Raw genomic sequence first — 26,786 nt, forward strand, 5'->3', positions numbered from 1 at the left:
TACCGCCGGGTCCCCACCCGTCACCGACAAGGAGGGGGCGACATCCATGAACGACAGGTCAGAATCCGGTTGTGAAGTCGGGGAAGGGACCTCCGGTGACACCAGAGGCTCTTTGTCCCGGGACTTATGTTTCTTCTTCTTTTCAAGCTGAGATCGAGGAGGGCTGTGTGGCATAAAGGAGCCAGCTGCAGCAAGATCAGGAACAGAAAGAGACCAGGCGACCTGGGGGCCGACAGACCGCGGCTCTCGCGGGCGCCGCGCGGCAGCAGACCTTTGACCTGGAAGGTGCCGGGAAGGGGCATCCCGGGAGAGGCGCCCTTGACCGGCAGACGCCGAAGGAGTGGGACACTTCTCCGGCTGGGGAGGGGGAGCAGCGACCATAGGAGAAGGTGTGGGAGCCGCAGGGGAGGGGGGTAGGAGAGGGGTCCGGGATGGGGGTAAGGAAGGGGAAGGAAGGAGTGAAGATGTAACCAAGGCGTAACTAGATGGCATGGACACAGGGTGCAGTCGTGCATATTTCTTATGGGCCTCTGTGTAGCTTAAACGATCGAGGGACTTATACTCCTGTATCTTTTTTTCTTTCTTATATACTGGGCAATCTGGTGAACGTGGAGAATGACTACCATGACAATTTACACATACAGGAGGGGGAACACAGGGACTCCCCTCATGGAGTGGACGTCCACAGTCACCACAGAGAGGGTCCTGGGAACAGCGGGAAGACATGTGGCCAAAATGCAAGCACTTAAAACACCTCATAGGACGTGGGATGTACGGCTTCACATCACAGCGATAGACCATAATCTTAACTTTCTCAGGAAGGGTATCCCCTTCAAAGGCCAGGATAAAGGCACCAGTATCAATACGATTATCTTTAGGACCCTTCTGAACACGCCGAACAAAGTGAACACCCCGCCGTCCGAGATTGTCCCGAAGTTCCTCATCAGTTTGAAGGATGAGGTCCCTGTGAAAAATCACACCTTGTACCATATTTAGAGACTGGTGAGGGGTAATGGACACAGGAATTGTGCCAAGATGGGTACAGGCACGAAGGGCCGCAGATTGGGCAGCTGAAGCAGTTTTTATCAGCAACGAACCCGACTGCATCTTGCTCAGGGAGTCCACTTCGCCAAACTTGTCTTCAATGTGTTCCACAAAGAATAAAGGTGAAAGTATCTCCATCAGTCCTAGTGCAAACTAGATAACGGGGTAAAGGTTTTGCCCCTAGACGACGGGCATGACCCTCTTCCCAGTGGGTAGCCATGGAAGGGAAGGCCGAAGGGGCAAGAGAAGCAGCACTTGAGGAATCAGTTCCACGCAGAGAGACGGCCGCAGAAGAACGGCCAGAGTTTTGGACCCGTATGCATTTCATCTGCATAGCGTCCGCCCTGATACCATCCACTCCGATCAGGGGCTCTCCTCACGGGCGCCACCCAGCCACAGCAAGGGCCGGGAGTTCTGATGCTCCAGGATGACGAGCAACCACTCCAAGGCATGCATGAGGAGGTCACAGCTCAGGTATCAGAAGTGTGATCCCTGTGTGTTCAGGGGGCTCAACCAAAAGGGTACATAGCGACCCCACCACACGGGCTGGCTACCATGCTGGCTATGCACCCTAGCATCAGACAACGACGTGAAAGAAAAGGTGGAATGTACTAGGAGGGCGCACGTCAGAGACACTAGGTAAGGTGCTCTTCCCCAAATGGCTCACACTACGGAGGAGAAATTTTGTAATGGAGATCAAACCCCAGAGGGGGACCAAGGAATGCCAAAAGGAGGAGATGATTACGCAACAAAGCCAGAGTGTAAAACCAACAGAACCAGGAGGATAGCGGGGGCCAACATAAGCGCACACCAATAGAGGGAGAGGAGAGGGCGAGGGGAAAGGAGCATGGAGGAGGAGGATAGCGGGGGCCAACATAAGCGCACACCAATAGAGGGAGAGGAGAGGGCGAGGGGAAAGGAGCATGGAGGGGAAAGGAGGGGAAGGGAAAGGAAATTCAGCCCGGGAGAGAAAGAAGGCTGCAATGGCTCGGGGCCCCGTGCTCGCCGCGCACGTATCCACAAAAGAGTTGTGGACCCCCTGGGGGGACAACGAAAATTTGTGCTGGACTGGGACTCAAACCTGGATGTCCCACTTTACACCAGCAATCTCTTTAACCACTTTGGTTATCCTTGCACGACTCATGGCCAGACCCAAACTTCCATATGCCATCATACCTGCATCACAACCTATGCTCCATGTGCTCGCTTGTAATTTATTGTCTAATGAATTGAGTATGTTCTCCTTTTATGTGTAAATACCCTTCTCAATAGTGGAATCCTTTAAAAGCCAAACAGTGTCTATGACAATCTATTATTTGATGTTAGACAGTTAAGTAACTGTTTGTATATTATCTTTTTTAAATTTGAGACTGCTGGCAAAAGTGAAATTGGACAGAAGTTCGACAGTATTGCTACATCTCCTTTCTTATACAGATGCCTGATTACAGCATATTTCAGCCAGTCAGAAAATAGTCCAGCGATAAATGACTGGTTACACAAATAACTTAATACTCTGCTAAACTAAAAAGAACACTCTTTAATCAACTTAATTGATATTTTATGATAATCACTAGAATTTTTAGATTTTTAAATATTTTATGTTGGACATTATTTCTGTTGTATAGTCAGGGTTATATTCATATTACTGGAGTTATTTGTAATATCTGGCCTGATATATTCCATGGCAGCATCTACTAAACCTAACAACTTCGTTCTTTCAGTAATAGTTATGAAGCACTTGTTAACAAGTTTTGCCACTCTGAACACATCTGTTGCCAATGCACCATTTATTCTTAATGCTATATGCTCCTCTTCATGTCCGGTTCTACTAATCTACTCTTTCACTGTATCCCACATTGCCCTGATTTTGTAGTCTAAAGTGACTATCTTTTTCTCATAATGTATTTGCTTTGTTGTTTCACATTATCACACCACCACCACCACCACCTTCAATATTTTGCTATGAGCTTTGTAATTAGTTATAGCATCAGATCTGTTTCTGCCACGCAGGTAAGAGCTGCCTTTTTGTCTTGCAAGGTTCCTTTATTCCTTCAGTAATCCATGACTTCATTGTACACTTTACTCTAATATATGTCATGCATACACGTCCGAAGGAACATTGCATTGTTTGTCATAACAATGCACGCACTGCATTATTGTATTTATCTGCTGATACCAGGCAGCACCTTTCAGTTACTATGTCCTTCCTTGTACAGGAATCACTGGTTCCACTATGAGAAGGATATTTACACACAGAGCAAGACTATACTCAATTCATTAGCTACTGGCAGATTCTGTGATCTGACAGAGGCATTTTCCAGTGTATATCAAAATGTCTTTTTGAGTAAATAGATTATTACAGTTTTACAGGAAATACCACAAAATGGTCTAACTGTATCTCTATGACACAAAGGGTGTCAATTAAAAAAATTCTTATATTAAGACATCAGACATTATCCAGCTGCAAACTAATCATATGTGCTGTCCCGTAAGGTTCCCTCATACTGCTGTTATTTTCTTGTTTGTATATCAATGAACTTTCATCAGTACCATGATCGGATGCCACGTTTGTTTTGGTTGCATATGATACAAATATTACAATACATAGCAAATCATACTTTAAATAAAATTTTTGTGAACTTAATTTCCTACCCAATTCTTTGTCACTAAACTCTGGAAAAGAAACCATTGTATGCACTTCAGAACTTTCAAGAACCCCCTCAACTCCCCAGTGTATGCTAAAATAAGGCAACAAGTAAATAGAAGAGGCAAAGAGTATTAAATTCTTGGGATTAAAACTTGACAACACACTCATCTAGGAGGTGCATACCACAGAATTGCTGAAACACCTGAATAAATCTTCCTTTGCAAGGCAGAGGTTATCAGACATAGGTGATAAGGGCAAAATGCAATGTAATTATTAACATATACCTGAGAAAAACAATCTCACAGAACAATCAATCATAATATGTAAAATAAATGACTTCACTACAGCTGTTTAACCCTCCTTCACTGTTTCAACATTTCAGGCACCACACTCATTTTCAAGCATATTCATCACCAACAGCAGCACATGCACAGCGTGCTATGTTTAAAAAATTGGTCTGATGCCTACAATATGTTGCACTTGACTGAATAGTACAGGAGAGTCTTTTGTTTTAGATATGGCACCATGAACTGAACCCTAGCAACTCATACTGGACGGTGTGCTAAGTGCTTTCGAATCAAATCTCAAACTGTGTATCATTTTGTTCAGTCTGAGAAAAACACTGCTCACTGCATGTGAGTATAGCACATTGATTACCAAATAAATTCTATGGGGATAACATTGTGTTACACTTAAATAATAAATAAATAAAAATAAACCATGTTGGCATGAGGACACAGGAGAACAAAACTTCATTGCTATACCTTCAAACTGTCAAAGATCTCTTTTTGGTAACATGGATATCTGTACATCTGCTAATGCCAAATCTGCTCACATCATTTGTCCAAAATCGTGACATTGGGGTATAGATCGCAATAATGATAAATGAGTTCAAATTAAACATTCTTTTCATTATACATTATCTTAATGCATTGGGTATCAGCCACAACACACACTAATACTGCAGATAAAATACTCTTCCATACTTTGTACAAACCAGTATCTTCAGACACAAATTGTCATTTAGATGTGAACGTAGCCTGGAGCTATATAAAATGATATTACAAAAAAGTTGGCAATCTGAATTGATTTTCTAGATCATCTTGCTCTCTGCAAGGCTCATTCCAGTACAGCTGCATTCTGTCGCACATTCTGATGTGCAACAAACAAGAAGTATGGATTGTTCCTTGCCACAGCTGCTCATAGACAATCTTGTCTTGACATCTACTGTCGTTTGAAAGTTGGTTCACAGTTGCAAAATTACTGTTCCGTACACTCCAACAACATAGTCTGTGTCAATATCTGACTGATCAGTTAATTCCACCAATGATTTGTCAAGCCCTGGAATCTTATGAAATCCTGCAGATATCCTGCACATCAAGTTCATTCTTTTTTATGGGGACACTAAAACTGAATAAATGAAACAGGTCAATTCCTAGCACTTCGAAAATACCCACTTACGAATCACAGGTTCATCTGAGCAAAACAGACTGTTCCCCCTTCCTGGAATCATGTTTAAAAACTGAACGTAAAACTGTTCTCAATTGTATTCCGCTTAGGAAATTGGCTAGCACCCATACTGTTTTAAATAATACCTGTTATCAGCTTACAGAATTTTTTATGTAACAAAATTAAACTATGTTTATCATCCTCCAACTAGGCCAATTTTCTCATTTTAGGAATAATTACACTCAAGGACTTTTAACTTGTTCCATAACTGAAGAGTACAAGTATGTTCCTCAAACTTTTCTTCGAATGTAACAAGGTGCTATTCTCATAAATTGAAGTGTTTTGCATTATCGTCCAGTCAAAAATGTTGCAATATTCTCAAAATTCTTGCCATTGTAACAGTGAATCCCAATAAGGTTTTCCTTTTTTTTTTTTTAAATCCATGAAGATCAAAAAGTACAGTCTGAGAATGGTTCTCTATCCTAGTACTGCTGCAGTTTACTCCCTATTTTTCAAGAAAACTCATTTGAATTTGGTGTCCAGGGATTTAAATCTATTTTCATCGGCCAGGTAACAAATTTCAATTTTATTACTCCCTTTATTTATTCTATGTTTGCTAACACTACAGCTCACTGTATCTTTATCCTGATTACTGGAATCTGCTGCATGGGTGATAATGCAGTGCAATCACTACTTGGACATAAATTTAAAATAATACTTTTTTTTAAAAAAAATTAATTACCTCCATTTTCATTCAAGCGAAGTATAAACACATTCATAGTTCCTACTTCTGTTACATAATCTTCTTCCCCATACAACCATAGAACCTGCTGCATACCACGAGATGCTGCCTCTGCCTGGAAATGTAACAACACTTAAACAGAAAAGTTAAACTAATAGCATAAAAAAGATCAAATCAGAAATTCAATAAACCAACGAGATGGTTTCAATAAATGATAGTTGGGAGTTAACACTATAGGATCTACTGCTTATGCGTGAAAATTAACTTTGTAATTACTGAAAATACTGAAATATCTTTTTTAGTACATTTGTAAGTTCTGTCACTGAAGGATACCAAATAGAGTTTTGTTAGAGATGAGACAGCCCATATCAGGCTGTTTATGTATTTTATACAAACTATATCACCTAGAGCACAAATAGCATTCCAAATTATAAAAACCATCTAGCTGCACTTCATAAAACTGTATGTAACCCGTATACAACAATATATAAAATACACTTTCCTTTCAAGAGAAAGCAGACCACGTGCGCGTGCACACACACACACACACACACACACACACACACACACACACACACACACACACACACACACAGTTATGTAGGAGTTACACACGTGTATCTAATGGCAGTGTTTTTGACCAACATGTGAGCCACAATTAAGCAGGTATATATAAATCACTTAGTTCCATTCTTATTACGTGCTACTTCTTTGTGAAATAAATATCAACTCCAAATGTTCTGTATCTTGCATTTGGTGATGGTGGTGGTGGTCCATGTATAAAAAAAATGGCAGCTTATTTGCTGAAGTATCTCAGGGAACTGACTGTTACTAAAAATTACACAGTCAAGTGGCTATTTATGTAAGTGCATGTCTTATGTAGTTCCAGTAATTATTTTGTTATGTTCAAAATTAAAGAGAACAGCATGGACACACTTTACTTTAAATTCCGTAAGTAAATTTTGTAAATTTTCAATTTCACTTTCTTTTGCATTCTCATTCACACTTGCAAATGGTAAGTTTTACTGTATGTAGACTAACAAGCTGATATATAGCTTTTAACTGACTCACAAAAGGTAGAGGCAGCAAACAGCCTGCCATTATTACACGAATAACAATAACAATAACAAAAATGTCAATTAATGGAAGAAAAGATGTAGTCTTTGCATGTGATCAGGAACATTTAAACATTTACAAGCACAAAACAAATTAACTATAGCATGAACTATCTGCATCTTGTGTGGTGAGATAAGAGTGTTAGGTAAATGCTTTACACTACGTTAAATCCTCACACTTGCCAAGTAGCAGAACAACAGAAGGAAAAATTTTAAAAAAGTTTGGCTTGTATGCATTGATTTATGTACAGGGTTGTTATAATTAAAATTTCACTACTCGAGAGGGACCTCCCATGAAAAATAAATCACTGAAAGAAACACATTTATTTTCCACAAGAGATGGTAACAGTTTCTAGTTGCGTAACATGTTTACCTTTCAAGTTACACCCACTGCACAATGTGACGACCATCTGCATCCACGACAGCCTGGAATAGCACTAGAGATACCATTTCACAACTGTTCACAGCACTTTTTGGACAGTGGACCATGGAGCTTTCAGCTATCAAGACTCAGCTCATGCACTGCTTGAAGATCGCAAATTGCATCCAGCATTCTCAGCCACAGCAATAGTAACTTTTTCAATAATTTATGGCACAATTTGCGATCATCCCCCCCCCCCCCCCCCCCAAGGAGCAATTCCCAAACTGCCAATTAGTTCGAACTTCCAAAATCATGTTCGTCAACCTCAGTGTGGAAAAGAGGACTCCTTCATATTTCTTTAACGCATCAACACTTCTGAAGAGCAACATCATTATTGCTGTCGTTTCGATAAAACAGCTTTATGAGTAAAGCCCTGCTCATCTTGTCCAGATGCACGTTGACTTCTGCAACTGTAATGCACACTGATGCTTGAGTTTCAACCTTAAGTCGCTGTACCATTACTGGCGCCTAATGGCAAATCATGACACTAACACTACTAACAATGCAAATCCTGCATTGCACAGTCTGAACATCATTCCTATAAAATTGGGTACTCATACAATAAATAGTTTTTTGTCTACACTGACTCAAGTTGCAAAAGTTTAATTATAACTAGCCTTTAAATTAGGAAAGACAGTCAAACACTCAAACAAAATACAATATTAATTCTGATCATTTCATGTCAGTACAGAAACTAACCTGAACTTGCAGCGTGGGACCATAATTGGATCCTACTTTCTTATCACCAACACCACCTGGCCAAGCACGAGTGTATTTAGGGTCAGCCAGTAACGAAACTGCTTTACTGTCAGGACCAAAATAGCTACCCACTGGGCACATGATGGCATACAAAAGTGCAGATGTTGAAGTGGCAACTCCCAGTGTAGGCTATCATCAAAAAATTACAAAATGGAATTAGAATTTTTATTACAAACATTATAGACAAATGAGTAGTGTGTCTTGCTGCAAGAGGTTACTTATTTGGCAATATACAGAAAATAAGTATTACAATGAAGCATTTAAACACAAAAAATTCTGTTGGCTTGTCGAAGCAGGGCAGAAGAGTTGGCACAATACAACAGTCTTCTATCAATCATATAACATTTTTTGTCAAAACTAGTCTACACCTGATATTATTTTTCTTACATTGTTATTTTTACAACATTCTCTCGTATTAATTGTTTCACTGATAAATGTAATATTGTGAAAGTAAAAAAGATTACTATTGATTTCCATGCCCTGACTCGATACTTGACTAGCATTACTTTTCTGGTACATTGAGCAGAGGCACAGTGACCAAAGACAGAAATAATAGCAAAAAGCACACATAGTAATTGTTTGTTTATAAAAGATGTGATGACTAGCTGAAAGTTGCATCATCATAATCATGCAGGTCTTTACAAAATGATTCCTCTGTTTTCCATCCCCCCTCCCCGAGTTACGTATTGTTCATATTTTACAAACGAAACAAATGAAGTTTACTTGTAAACAAAAAGGATGGACTGGCTAGCACCACATATTCAAAAATTCAAGTGATCTATTATTTTGATAATGTTCTGAATGTGGCACTCATGGGTAATGGGCAGGTTTTACATGTTGTAAAAATGGATTGCTACCATACAGAAGATAGCACCTGAAGTATCAAGTGCATACTTGACGTTTCTGTTTAGCAGAGCTTTGACAAAGAGAAGGGTTACTATGCTGCACAAACTCGACAAAAATTTCAATGTACATACGCACTGATGTCTAGCAATCACATACAGGGTTTCAGTGGGCAGTTTCGGATGTCAATTTGAAGGGTGCACTCAGATTTGGCAGTTTCACATTCGAATCAGTTGAGAGTGTGAGGCAGTAAAGACAAAAGCTAGACATCTGCAAGAAGTGTTAGCGGGCAAAAAACCTTCAAAGTTATCAGTGGAAAAAGTTAACCGGCTGAGGACACAAGCATGGCTAGGCTACATAATTAATGAAGTCTGCACTAATGTAAAGTTCTCAGTAACAATGGAGATACCTAACTGATTCATGTAAGTGGTTTTAAGATACAAAAAGCACTGAAGAATAAAAGCGTGAAAATATAGTCTACAAGACTGATTCATTTAAAATTAGAGCCATCATGTTTTGCTACAATCTGACGAATAAGGAAGGTCAGGTCACAATCCTGAGATGTGAACTTCGTATTTACACCATGAAGATAGGCCAGTGACATTCTCCAAAGCAGTCCATCCAATATTCTTAACATTAGCCCTCAGACAACAGTTGGGGAAGAGTGGATTCACAATGTGCTCTTACTCACAGTTGCTTCACTTCACTTCAAAGAGACTGTAACAACTCCATTTACAAAGAAATCAAGTGGTGAGAGGAGTGAATATTAGTGAACGAGTTCAATAAGTCACTATCGCAAAATATTGACAAATTATTTATGGAGAATTGAAAATACTGGTAGAAACTAACCTCAGGGAACATCAGTTAGGATTCCAGTGAAATTTAAGACCACGCAAGATGATACTGACCCCTAAAACTTATCTTAGAAGGTAGACTGCAGAAAGATAAACCTACATTTATAGCATTTGATACGGTTTACATGGATGCACTTTTTGAAATTCTGACGGTAGCAGAGACAAAATACAAGGAGCAAAAGCTTATCCAGAATTTTCACAGAAACCAGATTGCAGTTATAAGAGCCAAAGGATATAGAGGGACAACAGTGGCTGAGAAATGAATGACACAGGGTTGTAGCCTATCCCTAAATTATGCAATTTGCACACTGAGCAAACTGTGAGGGATATGAAGCAAAAATTTAAAAATGGAATTAAAGTTCCATGATAAGAAATAAAAACTGCAACATTTGCTGACGACATCAGAGATGACAAAGGACTAGAAAGAGCAGTTGAATGGAATGGATGGTGATGGAAAGATGTTATAAAATGAACAGCAAGTAAAGTACAATAAAGGTAATGGGGTGTAGAAGAGTTAAATGAAACAAGGTTGCAAGAATTAAATTATGAGTAGCACATGAGTTTTGCTATTTGGTCACAAAAATAAATAATGGTGGAGGAAGTAGAAAGAATATAAAATGCAGACTAGCAATAGCAAGAAAAGCATTCACAAAAATATAAATTTAAGTGTTAGGAAGGTTTTCTGAGGATATTTGTCAGTATTGTAGCCTTGCATGGAAGTGAAACGTGCACAATAAGCAGTTCAGACAAGAACAGAATAGAAGCTTTCAAAGTGTGGTGCTATGGAAGAACACTTAAGATTAGATGGGTAGATAAACAACTAGAACAAAGGTACCAAATCAAAGTTGGGGAAAAAAGATATTTACAGCACAACTTGACTAAAAGAAAGGATCAGCTAATAGGACACATCCTAAAGCACCAAAGATTAGTTAATTTGGCAATCGCGGAATGAGGGGGTGGGGGAGGGAGGTGGGGAGGGGGAGTACAAATTGTGGAGGAGGACCTATACATGAATACAGCAAGTACATTAAAATGAACGTAGGTTGCAGTTATTATGCACAGATGAAGAGACTTATATAGGTTAGACTACCATGGGGAGCTGCAGCAAACCAGTTTTTGGACAAAAGGCCATAACAACTCAACCTATTATTGCACTAAACACAAAGAAAAATAAGCAAAGTCATAACAATTAAGATGGCGAAAGATTTTATATTTTATTTAAGTATGAATAGCTACTTACATCAATGCCTATAATTGTTGGACGGATGTATAAACTTGATGCCTCAGAGTGTGGAACCCACTCCTGGTCTATAAGAATCAGACGACACAAACATCTGATCAATTCATCACCATCAAATGTTGGTAAACTTGTACGAGCTGCTGAACCATTCATACGACGCATATTGAGATCTGGTCTAAATAATCTAATTTTATCATCAACTCCACGATATGCCTTCATACCTTCAAAGACCTGGAAGAAAGAGTGCTTTCAAGTTGTAAGAACTGTGGTGTTACATTAAGGATATTAATTAATTTAAAACTGAATGACTCAAACTACTTTCACATGTACATTTCCTTAATGTAAAAGACTTAAGATTTCTAGATCTAGACAGTTCTACCAAATCTTATTGAGGGGAGGAGTAAATTGTAGCTTCCTCTGATAGCCAACAAGAAAGGAAAAGACAAATGGTAGGAATACAAGAAAGATAGAAAGTACAGAACAGTTGTATCAGCTATGGTGCATATCCCTGATTGCCTGTGTGTCAAAGTTTGTCCACATCTTCTTGTGGTTGAGCATGCAAGCTGAAATTGCCTGTTTTGGAGGCTTTGCATCCCACCCGCCCTTTTATATTACTATCTAAAATTACTACAGTGCATCGGCAAAGTCTTTCTGCAGTGGTGAGCTCCATGTGTCTCACCTTGCAGGGCAAGTGAGATGAGCAGCACATTCATGTCACTTTGTAACCTAGGGGCTGGGATTCACTGACAGTGGCTGCAGTTATGTTGGGAGATGGGATTCAACATTACTACTATTAAAACAAGAAGTTAATTACTTACATTAATTACAATTAAATACACTGTCCTCACCAACTCCTCTTTCTTGAAGGCACAGTTCAAAATGTTTACATTTACTTGAGAACACCTTTACTAATGTTTCATATGTAATTGAATGTAGGTAATCAATTATCACTGTCTTTAGTTCATCTGTTGTCTTTGGGTTATTTTGATACACAAATGTTTTAGCCGCACCCCAAAGGAAATAGCTGAACAGAGGCAGATCTGGTGAGCATGGGGGCCAGAGACCTTTCCATCTCCATAGATTTCATCTAAAAGCTGTAGCAACTGGCAGCAGCATTGTCTCAATGGAAAAATGAATGATTGATCTGATTTTCAGTCATCAGGGCACTAAATGGATAAATTATCTGGGAACAACAGAAATTGGCAGTAGTATCGAAAAAGATCAGTCCTATAATTCGCGCTCCAGTTATGGCAATCCGCAAAATTTTTTCTGTGAGCAATGCTGTTTCTCTGAAGACATGTGTATTGTTGGATGACCAAATTCACGAATTTTTTGTATTAATGTAGCCAGATAGGTAAAACCAAGCCTCATCAGTGAAAAAGGTGCGATCTAAAACATTAATTCCATTTCAGTTAACTCGCTGAAACCATTCACAATATGCTATTCACTTCTCATGGTACATTCAAATAAATTGTCGCACAGCAGTAATTCTATCCAGATAAATCCCCAGGTCTTTTGTTACAGCCTTATGTACTGTCATAAGATGGACTTCAGGCTCCTGCAATAATTCCTCACTGATTTTGTTGAATTCTGCACACAATGTCCAAAATGTCTCCAAGCTTCCATTCTGTTCAAATTATGTGCCTTCCAGTTTGTTGTGCATCAGGAACTGAACCTGTTATTTGGAATTAAACCATGTACAGTGTCACAATGTGGACATCTCAAAGCAGGAAAATGCAATCTAAATTGCCACCTCACATGCTCCACAAAGTTTCCTCCTGCAACTCAGCTTACATAAGATCTAGACAATAACACAGCTAACTGCTACAACACACATGCAACACAACTACCCATACCCAACCACTGCAGGTCCAAAGAACACACGCAGGTGAGACTTGAATGTGCTGCCAACCTTACTCTCCCACAAGGCACAAGGCATGGCATGCGAGGCACGCCACTGTGGACAGACTTTGTGGACACATGGTGCAATGTACATTCAGCAAAATGTGGCAGGATGAAAGATGAGGAAGCTTGCAAATTATGTAGTCCGTCACTTGTCTATCTCTCTTGTTCTAATTATATAAGCAAACATCAATCAACAGCCAAGCCTCAAGACTAAAACAAATTGTAAATATAAAGCTAAGGATGAGATACACTGAATTATACCAGATGAAACTCAACATCTGAACCGCAATATTCTCTCTCAGAGGCTCCAACAATAGGAGAGATGTGAATTTTAAAATTTTACCATTGAAGTGGACAGTCAATGAAGTTTTGCACTTGCAATCAACATAAATAACATAACTGCACAATATTTCAACTGGGCATCTGCAATCATCCTCAAGTGAGTCATCTAAGACTAATGAAGGCATTCACCTTCCTGCAATTTATTAGCACGCTGTTTGTATTCCGCGTGTGCATTAAGACCGTGGTGACTGTACTACTGTCGTATGAAATACTCCATAAGATGCAAGATGCGAATAAGTAGTTAAAGATATAAAGTCAACAACACATGTGGAAACCAAATTCATTAGATCAACACCATAAATATTTCACTCACAGGGCTAAGCAAGAAAGAGATATTATCTGTAGCCTCAAAATTTTGCTGCAACTGAAGAAATATAGGAAAATCAGCAAAATGTCAGACATGACATGGTGCATCTACAGGATGCAATGGGCAATGGAAATCAAATCAGTAAGGAGCAGATAAAAAAAAAAAAGGACAAGAAAAAATGCCCATCTCCCACCTCAAATTATCGTAAAACGTAAATGGGTATAAGCCAGTGATTTTGCAAACAATACCTACATTTTATTTACTTTTAATAAAATTTATATTCGTTGAAGCAGGTACTGTTGAGAGTGGCAATATTATATTGAATGCTGGTAAACCAATGTATAATAACTGTTATGGAATGAAATCATTACAAATATTTTGTAAGCACAGTAAACATTTGAAGACTTTTTGTGATCAACGTGACAAATTTTGTAACAAATAAGCGAACTTAAGTATTGTACTAACCTCGATGGCATAATGCAACACTTTAGCAGCTGGATGTAATACGAGATTCTCCATAGGTGTAATTTCTGGTTTCTGCCATCCACCCAATGATGCATGGTATGCAACCTTCAGCATATGATCAGTAAAATGTTTGCCAAACTGAAGTTCACTAACATCTGGTTTAGAATGCAGTTCATCAGGTGATGCCAACCTCACAGACAAGTCTGAAAACTTAGGAAAAAAAGTATCTCCAAATAATAATCAGCAAGATAAAACACAAACACACACACACACACACACACACACACACACACACAAACACACACACACAGATTATATGAGACATCCACAAACTTTAACAATTGCTGGAATGACACCTGTCAACATGGCTGTTTGTGTTTGAAAGGGTTCAAATTACATAGTTCAACAGTCAGCTAACAGATGGGCTTGTTGGAGAAACAGCAAAAACCAGTCCAGAAATTTATGGACTACACTGTGCATTCCCATTTCTGCTCTCTCTCTCTCTCTCTCTCTCTCTCTCTCTCTCTCTCTCTCTCTCTCTCTCACTTCATTTTCAGTTTCTTTACTACATTCTTAGCCCAATTTACTTTCTAATCAGCCTGTCTATCCCAATTAACAATTTAACTCACCAAATGGTGAATATCAGCTTTTCTTCACTTGTAATTCAGATACTTTAATTTGTTGGAAGTGAATAAAACCAGTTACCAACCATGAAAACTGGTCAGTGTACTGGATCAACAGATACACACTAGACAGAATGAGAATTAATAACAGTAATACACATCAGCTGAGACTCTAACAACTTAGAATTGGCAGAGAGTAGCTCATCACAAAATTAGAGAGGTCCTTTGTCCTGTGTCGACAGCTTTTCCAGTTTGACACTGCTTGATGCTGTTGGAAGCCAGTTAGGGCACTCCACGACTGGAAACCAGAGACATAAAGCAGGTGGCAACCATACACCGTAGCATGTAGGCTACATGAGGTAAACATTAACAGGAGTGGCATGCTAATGCAGATTCTCAGGGCAGTTGTCTCAGGGTAGATGTTTCAATTTAGAAAATTAGTTGGTTACTCCAAACACCTTATATATACCGTTGTATGGTGCCACAGCACATGTTAGAAACAGGTATGTCTTAGCATTGCAGCAAGCATAGAGAGCAGCAACATCAGTGGATTCACACAGAGTGACATGGCAAATGAGTAAAACTGCCAGAACAGTGATCCCCACTCCAGAAGGGGTGACATAAAATACTATTGTTGCTAGACATACTATGACAAGCAGTGATATTTAGCTTTCAGCGGAATGCTGTAGGTATCAAACATGAAATTTGTAGTGCAAAGGCCAGGAACATGCCAGCCTACATAATAGGAGTAGGAGGCAGACCTGAATATGTTTGGCCAGAGGTGCCATGGTGGCATGAAGCCACATGTCAGATTAGCCAATGCCTATAAAGTACCAGTGGAATGGTGAGCCAACGGGAGAACAGATCACCACTGCAATCCTTAACAGACCGTGTATTTTTACATTCAGAGCAGTTATGTCAGAACATTTGGGTACCAACTTGATGTCACTCAATGCCAGCTTTGCCCAAGATTCAATTCAAGTCTGTTTTCTCACTTGAAATGCTGCCCAAAAGTTTTTGTGCTTTATGATGAAGCTAGTGGTTGCTACTTCTGTTAGCTATTACCTCTCAGACTCAGACACAAACTTCTGCCACCTCAACATTAAAATCCTTGCTTTTTCTAGCACTTACAAATAACCTTCACTTTATTACATTAGTCTGAATGCAATAAACAAGTTTTACTTGGATCACTGTGATTCCTACAAGTATCCTTATTGAGTCCCAAAATCCGCACCTCTCATATGTGCTCTGCAACTGTTTGGTGCTGATCTGAGTGATCATCGGTCCTCATTGGAAATTTGTCTTTCTTCAGTTGCTCTTAACTGCTCCAAAATACCAGACTAACCTGAACCCACCACTCCCCCCCCCCCCACCCTCCAACTCCTTTTTTTTGTTTAAGTTCTCATACACTTCATCTATTCTATGTCACAATGTGACACCTCATATTTCACAAGAAAGCAACATTGCAAGCAATTTATTATTGGTAGCTTCTCCTCAGGACAGTTTTAATTTTTGACTAGAGGAACTAAATGTCAAGAATGAATATTAAACAATTTTTACGATAAGCAACTTACACCTTACTGTATAAGCAGAAGTTCACAGGAATACTTTTAACACACGACTGTCGATCTCTATACATGCATTACAACTTAACCCATTGATGGTACTCTAGGTTCCAAATATTTTAGTCTCTCAGCTTGCACAGGTTGTTTTAGTTTTGTTTTGTTTTAGGGCGCAAAAACAACTAGTCATGTGTGTCCGTGTTGGAGCCTTAGAACAATAATACAAAAACGGCGTTAAAAGCGACTACATGGTAAGCTCAATCAATGAAAGGAAAGAGAGCTAAGAACAAGGACTTCCCCTTGGAGACAGGTCCACAAAATATCCCATAGAGACAATGGAGATCCTGAACTAAAGATTAAATATCCTTCGCCATATTGCTACGATGGATAAAAAGTAAAACATGGTCGACAGCCTGCGCGTTGTTTGCTAAAATGGCTGGTAACTCAGACGGCAAACGTACATGAGAAAGTAAGTGGTTAAAAAATGGCATTTGGTCAGGAAATGGCGAACTGTCAAAGATTGATGACAATGAGCACAAAGTGCTGGGGGATCACCACTTAACAAATGGTGATGGCTAAAACAACAGTGCCCAATACACAACCTAAATAAAATGATGTCCTCGTGATGGCCAAGCTGCTGGGAGAGGTTTAATTGCTCAGTACTTGTTCCCATGAAGGGAAGACCAGTGGTGATGCCACAGTGACATCACCTGCTGACAGATGGCAAAAGGGAGATCGTCAGAAGGTATGGAAGGACTAGCAGGCCGAGGTAGGAGGACTGCAGTCTTGGCAGCAGTTACAGCAGTCCTGTTTCCCATCAGACCAATGTGACTGGGAACCCACATAAACATCACAGTGGTTTCCTTAAGAGTGAGTGAGTAGAAGCTTTATTGGATCTGTTGCACTAAGGGATGATCTGTTTACAGCACACAGAGGCTCTGAAGGGCACTGGGAGAATCAGAGCAGAGGACACAATTGAAAAGCCTGTCACCAAATGTACTGCATGGCCTGATGCATTGCAAAAAGCTCTGCTGTAAATACTGAGCAGTGTTCCGGAAACCAATGCCGAAATCATTGGTGCCAATGATGAAGGCACACCTGACACCACGGTAAGTCCGAGAGCCATCAATGTATACAAAGGTACCATCGCTAAGCTCTGTGAAACTTACAGCGATAGATCAAACCTAGAGTAGTTTCCTTAGGAAGCGAGTGAATTCCAAGGTGAACACAGGCCGCTGCACTAAGTCAAGGTGGTGAAGGGTTCACATCCATTGGAAAAGTGGCAGGTAGCATGAAGTTAAGCTGCTGGAGCAATAGGCAAATGCAAACTCCAGGAGATAAGAGAAAAGCAACGCGCCCCATACTGGCGGTCAAAGGAGTAAAGCTGTAAAGACAGTGGGAGAAACCCATTGCACCATCGGAAATTCATATAAATGGTTTTGCCAGTGGAAAAGTGAAAACCACTGTCAATGCTCCATGAGTAAAGGTGATTGAGACAAGTCTGTAGAGAACTTCAATAGATTGCAAAATTGTCAACAAAAAGTGAGCCGGAGATGGCCGTCGGAAGACAGGCCATAATACGGTTAATGGCTATAGCACAGAGGACAACGTTCAGGACAGAGCCCTAAGGCACCCCATTTTCCTAGATAAAGATGTCCAACAAGGCAGAACCCACACATACTTTGAAAACTCTGTCTTTTAAAAATTCCTGAAGGTAATGAGGCAGGCAGCCTTGAAAGCCCCACGTTTAGAGATTTCAAAGGATATCAGTCCTCCAACAGACGTTGTAGGCTTTCTCCAAACTAAAAAATGTGGGCACAGTCTGGTACTTCCACAGAAAACCATTCAAGTCACGGGTTGACAAAGTGATGAGGTGGTCAACTGAAACTATGCAGTGGTTAGTAAATTGCAAGACTCTCAAAGCCACCATTCCACCCAGGCACAAATCATACGTTCAATCATCTTGCATACACAGCTGATGAGAGAAATGGTGCAGTAGCTCAAAGGAAGATGTTTTGTCCTTACTGCCTTAGTGGGCTTGGTTATGGAAGGGTATGACAGTGGCTTTGCACCAGCACCTGGAAAACATGCCATCTGCCCACAAGCAATTGTATGTATGAAGGAAAAAGTGTCTGCCCACAAGAGAAAGGGGTTGCAACATATGAATGTTAACTTCATCCGGCCCAGGGATGGAAGAGATCAAGATGAAGTGAGAGCATGATCTAGCTCCCTCATAGTAAGAATTCACAATTCTGTGAGGAGAAGGGTATGATCTGAGCTTTCTCCATTCATTTCCAATGGAGGAAGGCTGGGTGATAGTGGTTGGAACTTGAAATCTCCACAAGATAGCAGCCTAAGGTGCTGGATATAGTAATAGGGTCCACAATGACATCACCTGCTATGGTCAGTCTGGAAATTGGGGAACAGATCTCAGTCCCAGAGAGCCTTTGGAGGTTGGTGCACACGATGGAAGGGGGAGTGGAACTGTTAAAAGCACAAGTAAATGAAATCCAGTTAGCTCTATTGCTATCCCTAAGAATGTGACGACGCTGCGCACACATCTGTTTATAACGAATACTGTTTACCATCATAGGATGATAGTTAAAATCGCACAGAGTATGTCTCCACACGTGAATTGCATCACAGCACACCTCAATACACCAAGGGATGGGGAACAGCGTGGTAAAGATGAAGTGAGAGGGATGGAACATTCTACGGTGGTAAGAATAATATTTGCATGGTGTTCTACTTGGTCATCACAACTGGAGAAACGTTGTTCGCAGAAGGTCGCCCGGGAGGAGTAAAGCCTCTAGTCAGCCTTTGAAAGCTGTCGACTGGGTTTCACGTATGTGGGGTTTGAGTCAGCAAACGGATAGCACATGGGAAACGGACACTTGAGAACATGGAAGAGAGAATGGACCACTTCAAACAAGGGGAAAGCTGGACAGTGCAGAATGAGAGGTCCAAATGTGAATAGGTGTGTGTGGAGTCTGAAAGGAACATGGGAACTTCAGTTTTAAGGCAGATGAGGTTGAGTCGATTGAGCAGGTCAGGCAAAAGGACAACTCTCCAACAGGTTCTGGAAGAGCCCCAAAGGGGATGGTGAGCACTGAAATCACCGAGCAGCAAAAAGGGGAGCAGGAGTTGACCAATAAGCTGGAGAAAATCTGCCCTGTTGATGCCGAATGACAAAGGGATGTACTCATTGCAAAGAGAAAAGGTGAAGTGAGGAAGGAAAATGCGGATTGCAACAGCCTGCAGCTGGGAGTTCAGTGAGATGCAATTTGAAATGCCGTCCCCAGGGGTGGGAGGGAGAAGGTCAAATTGGACTGGAAATAAATGCTAGAGGTCAAAGTGGGTGAGAGGATGCAATTTCGTTTTCTGGAGGCAGAACACAAGTGGACACTGATGCCTAGAGCAGGCATAATTCCTCCTTGTTGGATCTATTGCAGCGAATGTTCCATTGGAGGAGAGTCATGATGGGGAAAGGGGAGGAGGGAAAAAAATATAGAGTTGTCACCTAAGCAACTGCTGAGTGCCAGCTTCCCAAGACTCACTGCTACAGGGCACAAACACTGGAGGATTCTGTTCCATCAGAGCTACAGAGGTGATGGCACTTTCTCTGGGTTTAGCCTGCAGATTCCAGGGCAGAAAAACAATTGGTGGTGTGCACCAGTGAAATGGAGATTGGCTCGGTGAGGGTATTCGCAGCAACACAGTTGAAAGGATCTCCGAGTCAGCAATGGAGAAGACCATTTGTCTTTGTTTAATTTCTTAGAGCCTCTGCGACTGATAGATGAAGACTCAGATGTTTGATGGGTGGAGGGACGTAAGAAGTCTTCGTGGGAGTATTCCTTCTGTCCTTTCTGGCTGTGTAGCAGGTGATTTTGCTGTCAAAGTGAACATATCGTCACTTGTTGCACAGGTGGAGGGGGAGGAGACGGGGATACTACCATGACACTGGGCAATTTTATAACTGCAGTCCTGAATTTGAGGTCGCAAGTCCTTTGTTAAGTGAGGCATAGCAAGAATGGTACTGTAAGTGACAGATGGTAAAAGTCAGGGCTTTCGACTAGCCAATAGCTTGCAAGCAACAGGGTAAGGCACTTCCTCCTTCATTGGGATCTCTTGGATGGCCCACTCATCAAGATATATGGAACATTCGCAGGATGAGGCTGCATGGTCGCCACTGCAATTGATACAGCGAGGAAGAGAAGGTAGGCAGTCACCGTCATGAGCATCCCTACCAAAAGTAACATGTTTGGCCGTGTTTTGACAGGACATCTGAGTGTAGCAGTACATCAAATTTGGAGCATATGGTCAGACTGTGATGACTTCATAGCTTGCTTTGATATTTGATGGAAGCACTATTCTGTCAAACATGAGAAAAAGAGTGCGTGTAAGCACTAAAGTTGCATCAATCTTTTTCTTTACCCTATGGTCTGCTGTGACACCCTGATTGGAGAGGTACGAATATGATGGCTAAGAAGGAGCAAAGCTGCAACCAGTTGTTGCGCTTGAAAAGCGCAATTGGTCTCCAAAAGCAAAGTGCCATTATGTAAACGAGAGCAGGATTTCCCAGGGTTTGCAATTGCATCAACACCTTTCTGAATAAAAGAATGATTAACCATAGAAAAGGACTGATCATCTTCAGTATGTGATACCATGAGAAACCGAGGTGCAGCTAGGAGATTCTTGAAATGTTTAGCCTCATTCAGTTTATGTTTATAAGACGTAGTCCAAGATGGCGATCGACTCACTGTGAGAAAATCTCCCATGATTGCCAGTGTCTTTGATGACGTGCTCCTTCCAACTGGGGGACACCTCCCCCCCCCCCCACCTCAGCGGGGAACTCACCTACCTTAGGTGACTGTTCACATCTCAGGCCACACTTCCCGACTTCCTGGCAGAGGAATCAATTGGCAATTTGGGGAGGTGACAGCTCAGATGGTACGTATGAACCCTACCTGTCGACTCAGGGCTGGGAATTCTGCATTACTCAATCACCTGTGATGTGTCAGACATGCGTGCCGGCCTTCAGGAGTGCACAGCAAGGAAGAATAAACAACGAGGAACCTCAAACACAGAAGCAGAGGAAGGATAGGAGGTGGAGAAAAAAAAAAAAAAAAACCAGCACGGAAAGTGAGAAGGTGCTGCAAACACCAGGGCCCCATGGTAGCCATGCATGAACTCACCAAAGAATGGTGAACCCCTGGAGGGCACAGGGTGTTTTATAAGGGCATAGCTGTAGATCCACCAGAAATATCCACACTGTTACCTTAGAAGCGTATACCAGGCAAGTCAACAGAAATGAGCTTCATGATAAATTTCTAATACATAATCCAACACCACTTCCTCAAATTTTATTGTGAAAATTATTCATTGTCAAGAACTTTGTCCAGTTCACTGTGGCTTGAATGACACAGTTCATTGTAAGTTTCTATTCTTGGCGATAGGTTTCTACCAACAAGGATGGTACCTCTTCTGAGAGTTTTTATGCTTATTTGGCTTCCTAGGCACTGCATCCTGCTACACAATCGATTAAAAATACACAGACGGAAAAAAAATCTGCAACACCAAAAGTAACTAATGTAGAGCAATGTCATTTCAGGACTATATTAGTGTAGGTAACAGATTTATTTGATTAACATTGCAAGATCACAGGTTGATGTAAGTGCTAGTTAAGCCATTGCAAATGTGAAATGCTGGTACACTAATAAACAGTGTAACCACCAAAATGTTGAATGTAAGTACACAGATGTGCATACATTTGTGTTGTAAAGGTGCCGGAAGTCAGTATGTGAGATGGGTCCCATGCCTGTTGCACCTGATCAGTAATTACAGGGATGGATAATGCTGTTTGTGGATGTTGCTGTAGCTGCTATTCAATGATGTCCCATATGAGCTCAATTGGACACAGATCTGGTGAGCGAGCAGGCAAAGACAACATTTTGACACACTGTAGAGCATGACGGATTACAATAGCGTTATGTTGGCAAAGAGTTATCCTGTTGGAAAGCACAACCTGGAATGCTATTCATAAGTGGTAGCATAACAAGCTGAATCACCAGACTGCCATACAATTTTACAGTCAGGGTGCATGGGATAACCATGAGAGTACTTCTGTTGTCATATTAAATTGCACCCCAGACAATAACTCCAGTGTGTATAGCACGCAGACAGGCTGGGTGCAGATCCCCCAACTGGTCTCCTCCTAACAACACACTGCCATCTCTGGCACTGAGGCAGAACCAGCTTTCATCATAAAATACAACAGATTTCACTTGACACCACTGAAGTCACAAATGGTGGTGGTTTGGGGTCAGTGGAATGCGTGATCCAGGGCATATGGTTCAGAGTTGCCCTTAGGTAACCGATTTGCAACAATTCATGGTTTCACCATGGTGCCAAGTGCTGCTCAAATTGCTGCTGCAGGTGTAGTACGATGCAGCAGAGCCATATACCAAACAAGATGGCCTTTCCTTTTAGCAGTGCCATGCGACAGTCTGGAGCCAGTCTTCTTGTAACCCTATATTCTCATAACCACCACTGTCAGCAATCATATACAGTCACTACATGCCTGGCACGTCTTTCTGCAACATTGCAGAAAGAACATTCAGCTCCTCATAGACCTATTACACAACTTTGTTCAAAGTCGAGTGAGGTGTTGACAATGGTGTCTACGTTGCCTTAAAAGCACCTTGACTTACATCAGCTCACCAAGCCCAATGTCAAAGGTAAGTAACTCTCATGATAGTTATGGCGTTTATTTAAAGTAAGCCTGAATTTCATCCTCATAGCGGCGTTACTAGCGCCATTCTTACGTGACTGGCGTGACATTTAAATAGACATCATCCTTCAGACATAAAAACACCTACCAACTTTTGTTTAGGTTGCAACGACTCTTTGTTGCTGTTACAGTTTTTTTGGGGGGGAATGCTCCATCTCCAATGATATGTCATGAACAGTAAACAATAATAAACACCATGGAAACATCACAAAAACTGGAAAATTCATTTACAACCATTGGTTATTTTACTCAAAATATTCAGTTTAAAGTCCTCTGCTGTCCATATAATTTTGATGTACAAATTTGGGACTCCTTGCACTGCACTTGTTGATCACTGCAGGTAGGTGCACAAAGATGGTTTGATAAGTCTGGTGAAAAAGCAAGGTAAATATGCTTGCTTCGTAAATAATTCATCTTACATCTCAACAGTCTCCATTGAGGGGTATAAATTTGGTCCAGTAATCCTGCTTTTTCATCGCATCAGAAAACTAGATGCTGTCAAGCTTTGGGAAATACTCGTTGACTGCAACTATCGCTTCCTAAGTTGATGAAAGTTACTTCCCAGCTAGTCAAAGTTTCAAGCTGGGGAACAAGAAGAAGTCACTTAGGGCTAAGTCTCAAGAACAGGGTGGATGAGAAACCAATTTAAAGTCCAGTTCATGCACTTTTGTTATTGATGATGTGTGGGATAGTGCATTATCCTAGTGAAAGAGCACTTTTTTGCATGCCAACCTTGGTCTGTTTTCAGCCAGCACAAATTCTAAATAATCCAACAATGAAGCATATGGGGTCCAGTTATGGTTCTATCTTTTTCTGAATAATCTATGAGGACCATTTCTTGGGAATCCCAAAAAACTGCCCATCATCTAACCAGGTGACAAAATGGACTTTGCCTTCTTCAGAGCACTTTCACCAGCATTTTTCCATTGTTTTGACAGCCGTTAAGAGTCTGCTGTGTAATGATGGCTCTAGGTTTCATCAACAATCACAAATTGGATCAGAAAGTCTTGTGGACTGCAGCTACACATTGCCAGAAATTGTGTTGAAATGTTGTGCAAGATGCACTTCTGCTCAACTGTGAGCAATTGTCACACCCACCTAGCAACAACTTCTTAATAGCCAATTCTCCATGCAGAATATCATGCACTCCTTCAGATGAGATACCTACAGTCTCAGTAATCTCGCAAATCTTTATTCAGCAGTCTTGCAGTACCATGTCATGGATTTTGTCAATGGTTTCTGTTGTTGTAATCTCAATTGGATAGCCGCAGAACATTTCATTTTCAGTGTTTGTCCAACCATGTTTAAATTCATTACTCCAAAAGCAACTGGTCTTCAATGATGATGTAGCATCTGCATGAACTTAATCCCTGTTTCAATTTGTGCATCAGTCCAACCCTTCACATGAAAATGTTTAATAACAGCATGAAGCTCTGTTTTCTCAGTTTTCAATTGCAGCCAACACACTGACCAATTCAAAAGATTGTCAATGATGAACAATATACTTTACATTGTTGAAATTCTTTATATGATTCATTAAATAATCAAGCTTTCTAACCATGAAAGCACAACAAAAATGTTTCATTCTCTCATGAAAATTTACCAGGCTTATCAAACCACCCTCTTATGAAAAGACAAAAATTATTTTTATTTAATTGCAATATTAGGTATGTTATTCTTTTAAATTATATCTGAGACAAGTTGCTAAAGAAAAGATAGTCTATGGAATTGAAGCTACTATCAAACTTCAGTTTCATCTTCAAGCCGCAGAATATTTAAAAACTTTATCATTATACCATCATGCATAACATTTCAAGTTTTAGATTAACTGCTGTGAATGACTTAGTCTTATATGAGAATATCAATAATAAAACATCAAAATAAGAGCAAAAATACAATGGCATAAGTCCACTGAACTCCCAGCACCACTCATGTTCTTTGCATATACTCAGAATGATTTTCAACACTGGTAAAAAGAAGAGGGAGGGGTAAAACAGAGAGAGCATCTCAACAAATGTCAGTAGTGGGTTTTCTTGAGAATGACACTGATATGAAAATTTTATGAGCATGTTATTAACGTTCAGGGTTTTGCATGCTGCAGGAATGCATTAATCACACAGACAACCATCTCCACCAGCATTGCTAACATCGTTTGCAATATATGTGTAATGGAAGGCTTTCTAAATGCCAAAAGGAGACTTTTCTTCCAATTCAGTCCACACTAAATTTTGTAAATGTTGCTCTACTGAGTCAATACTTCTAAAGTCAAATAATGACTTACTATTGTTCTCTGTGTGTGTTTATATAATGTAGTCCTCTGACCCTGCTGAATTTACTTACTTGCACACCATTTTTCTCTTTAGATGAACATCCTTGGATACTGTGGAGCTACTCAAAGAAAAACATGAAATAAGTAGATAACTAGGGCTTACAGACTGCTTTTAGCTCTTTATCTCATTGGCCTCACTACACAGGCAATTACACAGAAGTGATAAGCCGCACTGTGTTGCAATCAATATTCCAGTAACTTATGTGTGATGTATAAAACACCACCAAGACTGAATGTGGTATTTCTATGAAATGCATTACCTTCTTATAAATTGTCATTTAGCTCAAAGATATGTTTGTCTGATATGATTTCTGCAGGCAAAGAGCACAGTATGACTCCATGTACATCAGTGGCAAAATTTGCACTTTATCATGTTTGCAGCCACAAAAACATAATGGATGGCTGCTACAACTTATCAGAGCAGTAATAACAGTGTACTTTCTAGTGATCCTGAAAAGTGGCAAACAAAAGAAACAAAGTCAGCATATAAAATATTTACCTTGAAAGTATGATGCACTTTTAAAGACAACCTCCGAACTGATTTCACCTGGCTGTGGATGAGATTTCTGGAAAGAAACTACAAATACAATTAGTTATAAATCTGAATAGAGCACATAAAAGAGTTAAATAACAAGTGCAGTTAAGCATATCTGTCAGAGTCAAACTTATAAATTTTCATAATACTGAAAATGCAAAAAAAGTGAATATTATATACAAAAGCATGAAATAACGCCATTAATAAATTAGCAGCAAATGCTCATGGTTTGTGAATGAGTGTGTTTTCTACTTCAGGAGAAGGCCTTTTGTCCAAAAGCTTAATGTTAGCAGTCTTTTCGTTGTACCTGTCTGTTACTCAGTTTTTTCTCTATATGCTGAGTGGCAATCAGTCTGTTGCATAATACCACCATTAAAATTTTTTAAATACTTTGAAAGATACTGTAGCAATTTACACTTCCACACTACAGTTTTGCAACACATTATGCAAACTATTACTGTTTCACAGTATGTACAATGGAAGACAGTATACAGCATTTCAATTGGTTATAATGCTTTTTTGTATTAAATAAGGACTAAGAATACACAACATCCCATACATTGTTTCCAAAGGAACTGTATGTGAGAAAATTAAAATAATTATGCTAACGAAAGAGGAAGAATCCCTAATACATAGTACAATGAGAAGTTCCTTGTGCTATGCACTTGAAAATGTTGTGTAGTGTACAGATTTAAATATAATAGCAACACACTTAATTATGGCACACAAACTTCACAGAAAAATAACTTTGTTCATAAAATAACTTGTCTGCACTCAGCATAAAGGTTTTCAGATTCAATTACTTATACTGTTT

General features: G+C 40.2%; 1 protein-coding gene across 4 annotated transcripts in view; it reads right to left on the reverse strand.

The window, feature by feature from the left end:
* The window catches only part of LOC126198664 (branched-chain-amino-acid aminotransferase, cytosolic), a 150,992-nt gene that overhangs the window by 20,945 nt on the left and 103,261 nt on the right, over positions 1-26,786 (reverse strand). For 3 of the 4 annotated variants that reach the window (XM_049935143.1, XM_049935145.1, XM_049935144.1), the window contains exons 2-6: positions 25,937-26,014; positions 14,134-14,343; positions 11,115-11,345; positions 8,118-8,306; positions 5,883-5,997 (exon numbers count right to left, since the gene is read on the reverse strand). In XM_049935143.1, coding sequence (XP_049791100.1) covers positions 5,883-5,997; positions 8,118-8,306; positions 11,115-11,345; positions 14,134-14,343; positions 25,937-26,014 — 823 coding nt within the window. Of the gene's footprint in view, positions 1-5,882; positions 5,998-8,117; positions 8,307-11,114; positions 11,346-14,133; positions 14,344-25,448; positions 25,567-25,936; positions 26,015-26,786 lie in introns of those variants that run through there. The other variant, XM_049935147.1, reaches the window with a different exon arrangement.

This window comes from Schistocerca nitens, chromosome 8 (assembly GCF_023898315.1).
Source record: "Schistocerca nitens isolate TAMUIC-IGC-003100 chromosome 8, iqSchNite1.1, whole genome shotgun sequence".
Lineage (NCBI taxonomy): Eukaryota > Metazoa > Arthropoda > Insecta > Orthoptera > Acrididae > Schistocerca > Schistocerca nitens.